The sequence below is a fragment of the Brienomyrus brachyistius genome, chromosome 9 (assembly GCF_023856365.1).
Source record: "Brienomyrus brachyistius isolate T26 chromosome 9, BBRACH_0.4, whole genome shotgun sequence".
Taxonomy (NCBI): domain Eukaryota; kingdom Metazoa; phylum Chordata; class Actinopteri; order Osteoglossiformes; family Mormyridae; genus Brienomyrus; species Brienomyrus brachyistius.
Genome location: NC_064541.1, coordinates 28037689 through 28052627, shown reverse-complemented (window position 1 = coordinate 28052627; position 14939 = coordinate 28037689). Strand labels below are relative to the sequence as shown.

The 14939-nt window shown below is 43.4% G+C and overlaps 1 protein-coding gene across 3 annotated transcripts in view; it reads left to right on the top strand.

Moving 5' to 3' along the window:
* LOC125749230 (T-cell immunoreceptor with Ig and ITIM domains-like) overlaps positions 1-14939 on the top strand; it is a 37969-nt gene that overhangs the window by 4210 nt on the left and 18820 nt on the right. The window contains exons 2-4 of one of the 3 annotated variants that reach the window (XM_049026283.1): positions 3034-3086; positions 12691-12780; positions 12916-13266. In XM_049026283.1, the coding sequence (XP_048882240.1) occupies positions 12723-12780; positions 12916-13266 (409 nt within the window). In that variant the 5' untranslated portion in view covers positions 3034-3086; positions 12691-12722. The remainder of the gene's footprint in view (positions 1-3033; positions 3087-12690; positions 12781-12915; positions 13267-14939) is intronic. The other 2 variants (XM_049026281.1, XM_049026282.1) reach the window with 2 other exon arrangements.

The window sequence follows — 14939 nt, the reverse complement described above, 5'->3', positions numbered from 1 at the left end:
TAAGTTGCTGTTGTTACCAGTTGCTTCCACTTGGTTATAATACCACTAACAGTTGACCGTGGAATATTTGGTAGTGAGGAAATTTCACAAATGGACTTATTGTACAGGTGGCATCCTATCATGGTACCACGCTTGAATTCACTGAACTCCTGAGAGCGACCCAGTCTTTCACAAATGTTTGTAGAAGCAGTCTGCATGGCTAGGTTCTTGATTTTATACACCTGTGGCTATGGAAGTGATTAGAACACTTGAATTCAATGATTTGGAGCGGTGTCCCAATACCTTTGGCAAAATTCTTCACATGTAGCATTTTATGCTCATCCATTTCAAAGCCGTCAAACTATGATGGCTTTCGCTTAAAGTGCTACATTTGCCATTTTGTCATCGATTGGTGAATAAAGACCCCTGCTATGATGATGATCATAACCTTTTATTTCGAACATATACAACAAAACAATATATACACATACGTATACAGTATGCACGCATACCTGCCCATATGGGTACACACACATGTGTGCACCGTAGACAAAATAAACAAAATCTTAACAACATAAAATGAAAAAAAAAACCGTCAAGTCCGAAATGGAGTAGGAGGAAGTATGTACATACTCATTAACCCCTACTCCATGCTCAACACCCCATCTGTGATGACCGTGTGCACAGCGAGCGAACAGGAAGCGGGGAATCAGGGTCAGGCCCACGGAGATCCACTGTTTAATGTTCTCCAAATCCCTTTAAGGTTATTTTTGTTCATGTCTAATAATTTCTCATAATATTCCTTTTCTACAAGATCTCAAAATACTAGGTAATTTATTTTTATATTTCTTATATCTATTTTCAGCTTCTCTACTTCTGCACTTAACAAAGTATCTTACTTTTCACGTGCATTTTGTAATCCCTTTGTGATCCATGGCCACTCTGCGTATTTGTGTTTTTTGCTATATATTTTTTTACTGGACAATGCCAATCATATAGCATTTTAAATTTTCCTAAGAATGTCTCCTAAACTTTCTCAATATCTATCTCCTTATACACCGTCTCTCAATTTTCCTTAAGTAGATCACTTTTAAATGCATTTGTGGACGACTGTTCTCACCGTTTGTATGGTAGTGTATTTGGGAGCAGTGTGTGGCTCTGTGAGCTAAGCCTGTGTGCCTGTAATCAGAAGGTCGCCGGTTCAAACCCCGCCTCAGACTGTGGGTCCTTGAGCAAAGCCCTTAACTCCCAGCTCCCTGGGCGCCGCTATGGGTGGCAGCCCTTCGCAGACAACTTCCTCTATGAAAAAAGAACAAGTTGTGGGAGGCGTAAAAAAGACAATCTCCCTACGGGGATCAATAAAAGTATCGATTATTATTATTTACTTCTTTGTCCTTCCTGTACTGTAATCGCTGTCATATACTGCGAAAACAGGTAAATGACTAATGTCATTAGTTAACGACCACTTACAGTTTTGTTACTATTCCATTAGTTTATCTATTCCATTAGTAAATATATCGTCTATTAATGTTGCAGACTGAGCTGTAATCCTACTGGGTTTAGTGATGACTTGACATTGTCCCAAGCTGTACATTGTACTGATAAACTCTTCTGTCACGCTATGTTTGTTTGGATTCAGTAGGTCTATGTTGAAATCCCCACAAATGAATGTGACTTTTTGATTTAGTAAATAATTTATCTACCCACTCCTTGAATATTTCAATATTAGTACCCGGTGCCCTATATATCCATCCATCCATCCATTTTCCAAACCGCTTATCCTACTGGGTCGCGGCTGTCCCGAGCCTATCCCGGAAGCAATGGGCACGAGGCAGGGAACAACCCAGGATGGGGGGCCAGCCCATCGCAGGACACACTCACACACACACCATTCACTCACACATGCAAACCTACGGGCAATTTAGCAACTCCAATTAACCTCAGCATGTTTTTGGACCGTGGGGGAAACCGGGGTACCTGGAGGAAATCCCACGACGACAGGGGGAGAACTTGCAAACTCCACACACGTAACCCAGGCGGAGACTCGAACCCGGGTCCCAGAGGTGTGAGGCAACAGTTCTAAGCACTGCACCACCATGCCGCCCCTTTACAGAGTGTCTGGCATATAATTATATTAAATCATAATTAATATTATGCAAATGTTAGTTCCAAACAAAAAATCTAATTGGACAAGAGGCGATCTATGAGTGTGATTATGAAAGTATAGTCTCTTTGCCTCACAAGCGCCACAGTATTTTATTTATTAGACTTGTGGCATGGTTTTAATTTACAATGCAAAGTTTTTCCAGTAATATGCTGGCCAGTTGTTTCACTGCTGGCACCAGTGATGTTAGACAAAACTATATTGGCTATAGACATAGGCCTTGTACCTACAGTATGACCGAATCACAGTTGTGATATATTGGATTACAAACGCACTCCTACTCATATGTTATTGCTCAAATATAGCCTCTGTTTCTGTATTTATTGTTCCCCTTCTTCAAAGGGATCCAAAACTCACAAACTCTTATAACTGAGGAATGGAAGAAGGGTAAAGCAGTATTTCCCAACCTGCTCCTGATGGACCCCCAAACAGTGGACTAGCGTCTAGCAGGGAGCTACAGTAGGAGGGAGCAAATACGTGGACCATCTGGGGGGGGGGGGGGGGGCACTACTACTCTACTCTGCCTTGCAAAAGTACAAAATCATTTCATGGATGAAAAAATCCATCCATCCATTTTCCAAACCGCTTATCCTACTGGGTCGCAGGGGGTCCGGAGCCTATCCCGGAAGCAATGGGCACGAGGCAGGGAACAACCCAGGATGGGGGGCCAGCCCATCGCAGGGCACACTCACACACCATTCACTCACACATGCACACCTACAGGCAATTTAGCAACTCCGGATGAAAAAATGATTAATGTTAATATGTCTTTCTGTTGTATTTGAGTTGGAAAATAGTGTGACGAGTGAAGGTTACAACACATATGCAGTTTCTCGGTTCCTCTTATTTGACTTCCACTCATTTTGCTTAAATGTTTCGAATTCATACAGACAGACCTTGACTGGACAGCAAGAACGTCACTTGGCTTGTGTACTTGAACAAGGTCAGTACTTTTTAATTAATATGTGGGTTGCATCAAAAGTAGGATTTAAACTATTTCTATCTCACTGATATTAATATTTCATGTATTTAAAGTCAGGTTGTAGATTTTATGGAAGAAGAATATCTAGTGCACCAAAGGTAAATAATTCCACTATTATAAAATAATATTAATAATTAAATAATAATTATAAATCAAATTATATTTGACAGCCTCATGGCCCTTTTAGTTCCATGTTTTCAGGCTGCTTACAGAACAATATCCGTCTATCCTGTCTAAACTACCTATATCAGTCTTTCTCAGCCTAGTGCTAGGGGTCCCCCAGACAGTCCGTGTTTTCACTCCCGCCCAGCTTCTTACCAGACAGTCCATGGTTTTGTTCCCTCCCAGCTCCCAGATGGAGCAAAAATGTGTCCTGTCTGGAGGTCCCAAAGGACAGAGTCGATAAACACGCCCTACATTATCGTCTCATTATGTTATACATTATTTTATAGATGTACGTTCTGCATCAGGTCTCTGAAACCACAGTGGTAATTATGATGTTATTTCTGATTTCTGCCAACCATAGAGCAGAAACACTAGTATGCAACCAATAAAAAAATCACATTGTAACATGTAATTTGCTTCTTTACAAACACACACATAGACATGTGTCCCACAAAGGGCTACTGTGATGTAAAAAAAAAAAAAAAGAGCATCATTTTTAACCATAATGATGCATCAGTTATCAGTTAGCTGTGCAGTTTAATTTAAAGCTACGTTTCAAGCGAAGTAAAAAACAAGATACAAAATACGAGGTAAGTTGATGTGGTGTGAATGTCTATGGAAACGCTGCAGTGTCTTACCCGACATAAATCAAAAGGTCAGTAAGTCATTCAAAGAGATACACATGGTGTATGTTAGTTAGATCCCATATACTGCCTTTTAGTACCCGAAAGAAACAGCAGACGGTGTTTAGAGAAAATAACCTATATAACATTAGTTGTAATTGTGCTAATGATTATATACAGTATGTGCATGTAGCAGATCTCTTGTGAATGTGAACGTTTAAATCCTTAAACACAAGAGACAGCCACAGAAGATGGCTACTGGCCACTCTTTCAGCTCTAGTTCACGTAAACTGAGGTCAGCCGGTTTTTCTTTTAGCTAATATGAGCACTGTGAGGCCATATTCGCGAGAGTAAACAATTCCAGCAATCAGTTCCGCTTCCCTTGGTAAATCTTGAATAAACAGGAAGCGGTTTGTGTTTTATGAACAGTTAACTTGTCAAAATGCTATTTCACTGCAAACTCGTTTGTTAACTTAACGTTCTTTAAAATAACTATTTTTTATTAAAGCATGCAATGAAATTGAGCACCCATTCTGTATTGTAGAATGTAATTAGCTATTGTGTTCATTTTCTATTGATTTAGCTGCTTCATGCTATATAAAACTAAAATTGATGAACAAATTGTCAGGGTATTTTTTGCCTTTTTTATCTACTTATTTTTCACTTACTTAATCCAATGTTCTGTATTGTCAACATAAAATCATGGCACGTGTGGAGCCATTATTATTTTCCTGTATGCTAAGTATGGTATTCAATGTTATTTTGTAGTGTTAATTGCATTGTTCATCCTATTGCAATATTGTAAGGTACTGTGTGGCTAATGGGTTTAGGACGGAGACAAGTGTGGTGTAATTCGGTCAGGCAGAGAAACAGAAAGGAGCACACGCAGGCACGTCGGGCAGCTAAGGAGAGGTCCGAAAAGCAGCGGGCGAAGAGTGTGCTGGCGTAGGCAGAGGACTGAAGAAAAAGAATCGCCGCAGAGAATACTGATTAACAAACGGTTTTTGTTTGTTTTTGTGTGCTTATAACACAGTGCTTGTTTCCGTTGAAGTGAAAGAAGTCACATTATTATTAAAAAGAACCCGACGCATGCCTGGAAGTTATCCATTTTATCCAAGTGTGCAACAAAATTTGGTGGCCCGTACGGGGATTGGTAACGTCGTGCTTGTGAGAAGACAGTGTGCAGGGGTTTCGTCGAGAACGTGGACACCTCAACGATGGATCTGGAAGAGTTGGCAGAGATCGTGGCTCAGAAACTATGGCTTTTACAACTAGATCAGCTCAGAGAGGTGGGTGAGGCGGTGAAAATCTCATGCGCAGATGTCAGAACAAGGCGAGCGTTAATCAAACTAATTACAGAATCAGTGGATAATGTGATGTCCTCATCCATGCCGGAAACGGCAAAGTATTATTTAAATGCGATACTGAAAATGGTGGATCAGACAACCGGAAATACAGGCAACGCTGATAGCAATAGTGGTATATCAGGCACGGTACCGGGGAGTCCGGCAAAACCTGACGAAATGAGTTTAGCAGAAAAGTGTGTACAGCTCCAGCAAAGTAGCCTAGCACTGCAGGACGAAATTAAGCAGTTGAATGAAAGGGTCAATCTTACATCTCCCAGTAATGTGTCAGCTGTGCCGAATGCATTACCTACAGCGATGAATCGACTTCCGGAAGTGACAATTAGAAGAGAGTTCAAGATCTGTGGTCAAATTGGGGAAAAGGGACAGAAAGACAGACTATCACATACCAATCTCATGCATCAGATTGACAGGGGCCTGAGTAGGGGACACAGTGAGGCAGAAATCGTGGAAGCAGTGGTGAAGGCCATTACCCCTGGGCTGAGTATTCGTGATATGCTTGAGATAAAACGTGACCTGACCCTTTCCCAGTTAAAAGCCATCTTAAAGGGGCATTTTAAAGAAGACAGCTCTACAGATCTATATCACAAACTGGTGAACATAACACAAGACAGTCGTGAGTCTCCCCAAAGCTTTCTGTTTAGAGCGATCGAGTTAAAGGAAAGGCTGCTACTTGCTTCTAGAGAACTAGAGTCAGAGGAACAGTACAGTCCTGAGCTAATCCAGAAGAAGTTCTTGCGGTCGGTGAGTACCGGACTGTTAAGTGACCATATCAAGTTCCAGCTTAAGCCATACCTCGATGATCAGAGGGTGACGGATGAAATACTCATCGACAGAATGAATGAAGCAGCTAGTATTGAATTAGAAAGACATTCTAAACAAAAGAAGACCATTAGCTGTAAAACACCGAAAGTGAATGAACTACAGACAGAAAGGCAGACCAGTCAACAGGGTCACAGTGTAGCAGATACCAGGGTGGTGGTCCATGAACAGTTGGCTGAAGTAGTGAAACTGAAAAACCGTAAACCAGCCGTGGTAGCCAGTCCCCGAGACTCAGAGTTGTACGAAGCAGTCAGACTCCTACGGGAGGAAATGGCAGAAATCAGGAAAAATATAACCAACTCTCAGGGGCAGGCACCCCAAGAAAGGAGGAGTCCCCGAAGAGGATGTAAAGGGTGTCGGGAGCAGGGAGCAGGTGACCAGTGTGAGCACTGCTTTAAGTGTGGACAGTCAGGGCATTTCTCCAAAGGCTGTAGAGGAACACGAGGGATGGCAGCGGGACCTAAGGACATGAGGTTGACAACTCACATGGTCGCATCTCCAAAGTCATTTGCTCCAAGCCCAGCTGACCCAGAGGACAAGGTAAAAACACTCCTTTGTGACCGGATTCGGCAGCTCGAAGCAGAAGTAGAGAGAAGTCACAGAACTAAAGAGACGGTGGGTGCCACGTATGTCAGTCATCTCTCGCTTCGTGGCCAAGCAAAACTAAAGACCCTTATTGGCAGGAAGTGTATGGTGGATTGTTTCCTGGAGGGAATTGCAACACAGGCATTGTGGGACACAGGGTCGCAGGTTACGATTATTAATGAGAAATGGAGGAGGTCCTGTTTGCCACACTTCAGGGTGAGGAACATGGAAGAACTTCTGGGAGAGAATGAGACCCTGGTAGCTAAAGCAGCAAACCAAACACCCATCCCCTTTGCAGGTTGGATTGAACTGAAATTCAGGCTAAGGTCAAGACAGGACCCACAGCCAGAGCTGCTGGTACCAGTGCTGGTTTCCAATGAGCCAGGAGTAGCAGAGCCACCCATCATCGGTTACAATGTGATTGAACATCTGGTGAAAGGTGGAATGAAGCAGTATCCAGAGATCACTCCTGCTGCAGTAAGAGAAGCATTTTCCATTGACTGTAATAAAGCGGAGGCGTTGATTCACCTTGTACAGAGCTGCGACCAGAATGATAAGGAAGGTGTAGTGAGAGTAGCGAGATTGGTGGCAAGGGTTCCAGCAGGCCAGACCAGAGAGGTGAAGTGTACGGTGAGAACAGGTCCCCTTTATACAAAGCAGGAAGTCCTGTTTGAACCAGAAGAGATCCCAGTGTGGCCAGAGGGGGTGAACATCGCTGAGACAGTCATCTGTTTGCAGAGAGGAAACTGGTCTAGGGTAGCTATTCCTGTCACGAATAATAGTAGCCGCGACATCACTCTTGCTCCTCGTACAGTATTGGGACAGTTACAACAAATTAAATCAGTATACCCAGTAGATGTAAGACCAGTTGATGGTAGTGGAAATGCAGTAGAGACCATCAGTGCTGGTGACCAGTCAGCTCGCACATCAAGAGCTTCGGAAGGGTTGAGAGAAGATCAGGCACCATTGAGAATGGGCAGAGATGAGCGATGGGACCCGCCTGTCGTAGTTGACCACCTAACCTTAGATCAGAAGACGAAGGTGAGGCAAATGTTACGGGAAGAGTGTGCGGCATTCTCAAAAGACGACAGCGACGTGGGGTGTATTCCATCTCTACAGGTGAAAATTAGGTTGCATGACATGACCCCGGTAAGACGCACATATACCTCGGTACCCAAACCACTCCACAAGGAGGTGAAAGAGTACTTAGAGGACCTACTGAATAGAGGATGGATACGGAAGTCCCGATCTCCATATTCATCCCCAATTGTCTGTGTGCGAAAGAAGGATGGGAGTTTACGTCTTTGTGTGGACTATCGGGAACTAAACCGGAAATCCATTCCCGACCGACACCCTATCCCTCGAGTTCAAGACATGTTAAATAGTTTAAGTGGAAGTTCCTGGTTCTCTGTGCTGGACCAAGGGAAAGCATACCATCAGGGTTTCCTTGAGGAAAATAGCCGACCACTTACTGCTTTTATAACACCGTGGGGGCTATACGAGTGGGTAAGGATTCCTTTTGGTTTGTCCTCGGCCCCAGCGGAGTTCCAGCGCAGCATGGAGGAGTGCCTGGCAGGATTAAGAGACGAAACATGCCAACCGTACCTGGATGACAACTTAGTCCACAGCAAATCCTTTGATGACCATCTACGTGACCTGAGGGAAGTGTTGCGTCGTTACCAAGCTCATGGAGTAAAGTTGACTGCCAGGAAATGTGAAGTATTTAAAGATAAGGTAAAGTTTCTAGGGAAGATTGTGTCCAAAGAGGGTTATTGTATGGATTCAGCTGAGATAGCACCAGTACAAGCACTCAAAGATCGTACCCCTAGGACAGTTGGAGACGTGAGGAAAATGTTGGGATTCCTGTCGTACTACCGCTTGTATATTCCAAACTTCTCACGGATTGCCAAGCCACTATACAGCTTGTTATGTATGGAGAAGAATTCAGGAAACAAAACAAAACGACCAGGTGTGAGTAAGGGAAAAGGAAATGGCAGGAAGTCGGAGCAGCTTTCCTCAAGCCAGCCGATCATGTGGATGGACCAACATCAGAAAGTGCTCTGTCGGCTGATAGACCATCTGATAAGTCCGCCACTCTTAGGTTATCCTGACTTTGAAAAGCCATTTGTACTGCATTGTGACGCGTCTCAGGAAGGACTTGGTGCAGTACTGTACCAGAGACAGCAAGGCAAGTTGGTGGTCATTGGTTATGGTTCAAGGACACTTACTGCCCCAGAAGGCAATTACCACCTTCATTCAGGGAAATTGGAGTTCCTGGCAATGAAGTGGGCGATTTGCGAAAGATTTAGGGAGTACCTGTACTATGCACCCTCGTTTGTCGTCTACACAGACAATAATCCATTAACCTATGTCCTGACCACAGCGAAGTTGAATGCCACAACACACAGGTGGATTGCGGAGTTAGCAGATTTTAACTTTTCAATTAAGTATCGGCCTGGCAGAGCTAATGGAGACGCCGATGGCTTATCACGAATGCCACTAGACATGGAACAGTACATTCGCTCATGTTCCCAGGAGATGGAGCCAGAGGTAATAACATCTGTCGCCCAAGCACGCCAAATGGAGTCTAATGAGCGGGAACCTTGGATGTGTCCGGTCACCATCAATGCAGCGTGTGCAGAAGAGGAGCATGAAAGGCTAACAGGTTCAGTGGCAGAGATCCCGTTAGAGAACCTGAAGGAAGCACAGAAAGACGACCCAGTGATTGGAAAGGTTCGAGAGTATGTGATGGCAGGACAGTGGCCTCGGTGGAGGAGAAGAGATCGACACGATGACATCTCTGCTCTGGTAAAAGAGAGAAAGAGGTTGTATATCAATGAACAGGGTATTCTGTATAGGAAGTCAGGAACCCGAGAGCAGTTGGTGTTACCTGCGACATTCCACCAGTTGATTTATAGAGAGCTGCATGAGAAGATGGGGCACCTGGGAGTGGAAAGGACACTGAGTTTAATCCGCGACCGGTTCTATTGGCCTCACATGCAAAAGGATGTAGATCATTATGTGACCAAGGCCTGCAGTTGTCTGAAACGGAAGCGTCCGAACAAGCCAACTAGAGCACCACTGGTAAATATAATAACTACGTATCCTTTTGAGATGGTTTCAATTGATTACCTACACCTAGAAAGTTGTAAAGGAGGATATGAGTACATTCTTGTTGTGATCGACCACTTTACACGCTTTGCTCAGGCGTATGCATGTACTAACAAGTCAGCAAAAACAGCAGCTGAAAAGATTTTTGGAGACTTTGCGCTGAAGTTTGGGTTTCCGACAAAGTTACACCATGATCAAGGCAGAGAGTTCGAGAACAGACTGTTTTCCAAGCTGGAGGAGTACTGTAATATCCAAGGTTCACGGACAACACCGTACCACCCTTCAGGAAATGGTCAGGTGGAGAGGTTTAATAGGACGCTCCTTGCAATGCTGAGGAATCTGGCAGACGAAGCCAAGACGGATTGGAAGAGCTCCTTAGCCAAAGTTGTTCATGCATATAACTGTACGCGCAGCGAAGCAACGGGGTATGCACCCTACTACCTTCTATATGGTAGGAGCCCTCGACTACCGGTGGACATTATGTTTGGTCTAAAGCCAAGTGACCAAAGCACCTCCCACACTGACTATGCCAACAAATGGAGGAGACGGATGCAAGAGGCATACCAGTTGGCATCAAAGACAGTTCAGAAAGAACAAAATAGAGCAAAGAAGCATTATGACCGGAAGACTTATGGAGCAGACTTACAGCCAGGGTGTAGAGTATTAGTACGGAACTTCAGAGAGAGGGGTGGACCTGGAAAACTGCGATCTTACTGGGAGGACCAAGTTCATATTGTAGCTGGAAGGAAACACAAGGACAGTCCTGTATATGAAGTACATCCTGAAAGAAGTCCGGGAGTGACAAGGGTGTTGCACAGGAATATGTTACTGCCCTGTGATTTCTTGCCTGTGGAAGACGAGAAACAAGGGAGTAAGAAAAGGGAAAAAGGACAATCAAAGACTGGGGAAAGAAGGAACAGACAGGTAAAACAAAAGGAGAGGGAACTTGAGAGTAGTTCGGAGGATGAGAATCATTGGAGAGCCATCAGCACACGTCCAGTACATCCATTCAACCAGAGGAGGAACCAGCTGAATGTGGATGCAGAGGAATTTCAGCCACAAGCAGCTTTTAAAGAACTGGATCAAGGTGGTAAGATGAATGAGCGTTTGGAAAAGAGTGATGAAGAAATGATTGAGGCTGAGACAGAGGTAATACCAGAGGAAGCTGAAGAGGATAACTGTGAGAGGGGGTCGTCGTTGGATGAAGCAGAGGAGAGAGATGACAGATCACAGCTTCCTTCCACAAGAAAGTATCCTTTTCGACAGAGAAATCCACCTAAGACATTCACATACAATACATTAGGTCAACCCTCACTGACACAGAAAAGAAGTTATTTGTACTGTTAAAAAAAAAAAAAAAGAGGGACAGTTTAGGTATTAGTTATGGTTATAAAAGTTAAGAACAGTTTGAAACGGCATAGGAGAACAATCATGGGGGAAGTCCACACGGTAGAGTAGGTTGGTTCATGAGTCGTGGAGTATCAAAACAAACTCAGACAATAGACACATAGGGATACTGGGTTAGATGTGAAGCATGTAGTATATGTGAGTCTGGGTAATGGAAAAAATGAGGTGGTGTATAGGTCAAACCTGTCAGTCCAAGATACCGCATGAGTTGCGAGAAGGTATTTCAGATATCATTTGGCCAGTGTTATCTGTTGCTGATATGTGACATGAAGAAGGAGATATATGTCGCATGCAAACTGTTGCTTACAGACTGTATCTTGAAGGACTGACTCCTTGCTAACTTACCTCTATAACTCACCTGTTGAAGACATGGGTACTCTGAGGACACTGTAATGTCTGGTCGACATTAAATTTTGGGGGGGAGAGTGTGGAGCCATTATTATTTTCCTGTATGCTAAGTATGGTATTCAATGTTATTTTGTAGTGTTAATTGCATTGTTCATCCTATTGCAATATTGTAAGGTACTGTGTGGCTAATGGGTTTAGGACGGAGACAAGTGTGGTGTAATTCGGTCAGGCAGAGAAACAGAAAGGAGCACACGCAGGCACGTCGGGCAGCTAAGGAGAGGTCCGAAAAGCAGCGGGCGAAGAGTGTGCTGGCGTAGGCAGAGGACTGAAGAAAAAGAATCGCCGCAGAGAATACTGATTAACAAACGGTTTTTGTTTGTTTTTGTGTGCTTATAACACAGTGCTTGTTTCCGTTGAAGTGAAAGAAGTCACATTATTATTAAAAAGAACCCGACGCATGCCTGGAAGTTATCCATTTTATCCAAGTGTGCAACACACGCAGCACTAGTTCTTAACTGGTTCAGTTTCAGGATCCACATTTTTCGTTACTCATTTAGTCATGACCCAAACTATGAAAATTAGTTTCACAACAAATATACATACCCACTCCTTAAATAATTAAATATTTAACTAACATAATGTCATGCCCGGCTCGTCCGCTCCTCGTGTGTGCCACGCCCCCTGCCTTCCCACGTGTATTTCCCTGATTGTACCCCGCTGTATCTGATTACTTTGATTAGTCTTGTCTGGTTTTAAGTCCTGGTCTTACCTGTTAGCATTGTCTGTCATTGATGTTAGTCGGCGTTTCATGTCTCCTGCTCCGGTTTCCCCAAATAAACCCCCGTTTTCCCCGTATCCCGCTTGCCTGCCTGCTCCTTACCCGCACGATCGCCCGTCTGCTGCACCCCGATCGTGACACATAACGTAGTGCAGTGACAGTAGCACAACGCCTTCATGCACTGTCAAAAAACAAAAAAAGTCCCACATCACAAAAAAAATGTGTATTTTTGAACACGTAATTTATGTGATCCAGTGAAAATGATCCCAGCACCCAATTTAGGGTCGCAAAACACTACTTGAGAAACAGCAGCAGAGAGGAATGTCTCTATAAATCACGCTTGTCTTCTCATGCTTTTCCAGGTTTGCTGTGATAGCAGGACTGGATCCCATTCATGGGCCTCATTCAGGTTTTGCTTTCGCTGGTACTTACCAGGCTGCCTCTCTACACTAGTAAGAAACTCAGCTTATTTCATTGTTGGTCTTTTAAATACTTTCAGAAAAAAAAACTATAAGAAATTCATAACAACATGCTCTGCAAAGACTTGTAATGTGTCTATATGGTTTCTCTGTCCACATGTCTTTCAGCTGGGAATGTTCCACACATCATTACGGATTCACATGTTAATGCCGACCTGGATGGTGATTTCACACTAAACTGTAGGCTGAGTCTGAGCAATACCAATGTGTCACAGGTTCAGTGGTTATGGAGATCATCAGAGAAGCCTGGAGAACTAATTGTTGTATTTCACAAAGAGTTTGGGATAAATTACCGTAGTACCAAATTCAGGGGCAGAGTAACTTTCTTCAGTCATTCCCAGCATCATGTGTCCATCCGAGTCTCAGACGTGATGATGAATGACACCGGGAACTACACTTGTCGGTACACCACCTTCCCCCGCGGCATCCTTCAAGCGACCATTACAGTCACTGTAACAGGTAAGAGCAGAGATGTTATGCTGAATAGTTTGCATGTGTTTTGCGCAAAAACACAGGGGAGCCTGTTACTGGTAAGATTAGCTCTCAACAAATAATAATAATAATAATAATAATAATACTGCATTTTATTTGTGGGTGACTTTCAAAACCCAAGGTCACCTTACATAGCACATAAAAGACAAACAATAAAAACAAATAATTTAAAAGAGTTATGTATATAATTAGACAACAATTGGGTTAAAGCGAGTAAGCCAATATAAACAGATGGGTTTTGAGTTTTGACTTAAATAACGGAACATTGTCAATATTTCTGATATCCGGCGGAAGTGAGTTCCAGAGTTAGGGAGCAGAGCGACTGAAAGCTGTGTTTCCCATGATGACGAGGCGGGCAGATGGAACAATAAAATGGGTGGCAGATGAAGATCTGAGAGAGTGGGAGAGAGTGACGATGTGAAGCAGATAGATAGGGAGGAGCGAGATTGTAAATGCATTTGAAAGTGAGAAGCAGAATTTTTAATGCTATTCTAGTTTCTGTGGGCAACCAGTGAAGCTTTTGAAGGACTGGGTGATGACAGTGAAAACTGATATTTAAATTTCCTAAATATGTGGCAGAGAGGTAGCATGAAAATAATGAATAAAAGGGGCCCTAATACTGAACCCTGGGGAACACCGACTGAAAAGGGAAATGAGGTTTGAGTTGGATAAACTGAGTGCAGCCAGAGAGATTTGAGGCGAACCAAGCAAGCAGAGTGTGACTGATGCTCGTGGATGATAATCTATTCATAAGAGTATTGTGAGAAATAGTGTCAAAGCCTGCGCTAATATCCAGAAGGATGAGAATGGTGGGAAGGCCAGAATCATCTGCCATTAAAATCATTGGTGATTTTTAATAATGCTGTTTCTGTACTATGGAGGGGGTGAATTGCTCATTGAGGTTATGGTTACTGAGGTGTGTGTAATGCTGGAAGGCAATAACTTTCTCAAGAATTTTTTTTAATCGAAGTTATAGGATTCTGGACTTGTTTTTTTAAGAATCGGAGTAACGGAAGCAGTTCTGAGTGATGGAGGGACAATGTGAGTGTTAAGGGATGGAGTGGATAATGGTGGTAATGAGGGGGGCCAGGGAGGGCAGACAGGTTTTAACTGGAGGGTCGAGCTGACAGATGGACGATTTAGATTTTTGAATAATTACAGATATGTCATTTATGGAAAGGGGAGTGAAGCTTGCCAATGACTGACAGGGAAACGGAAAAGGGTGCAGGGAGCTACAGCTCCATTAAAGTGAAGTTGCTGGTGGATATCAGAAATATTGCATGAAAAAAAAACATGAGGGAGTTACAAAAATGAGCAGAATATATATGGGAGGGAAAAAAGTCCGGAAGCCTAGTAACATTGTTAAACAGAGAACAGTTAGGGTTACATTCACTAGAGCAGATTAAACCAGAGTAGTACTGTATGTGAATTTGGCTGAGGCAATGCAGTTCTTATAAAACAGAAAATAATTATTGTACAATTCTTCGTGTATGGTGAGTCCAGTTTTCTTGAAGAGGCGGTCCAGCTGGCGTCCTTTAGCTTTAAGATGGCATAAGGTGGCTGTGAACCATGGTGCTGAGCGAGAGAATGAGACTGATCAATGTTTAACTGGATGTTTAAGTAGGTTATGGAGGTTGCCA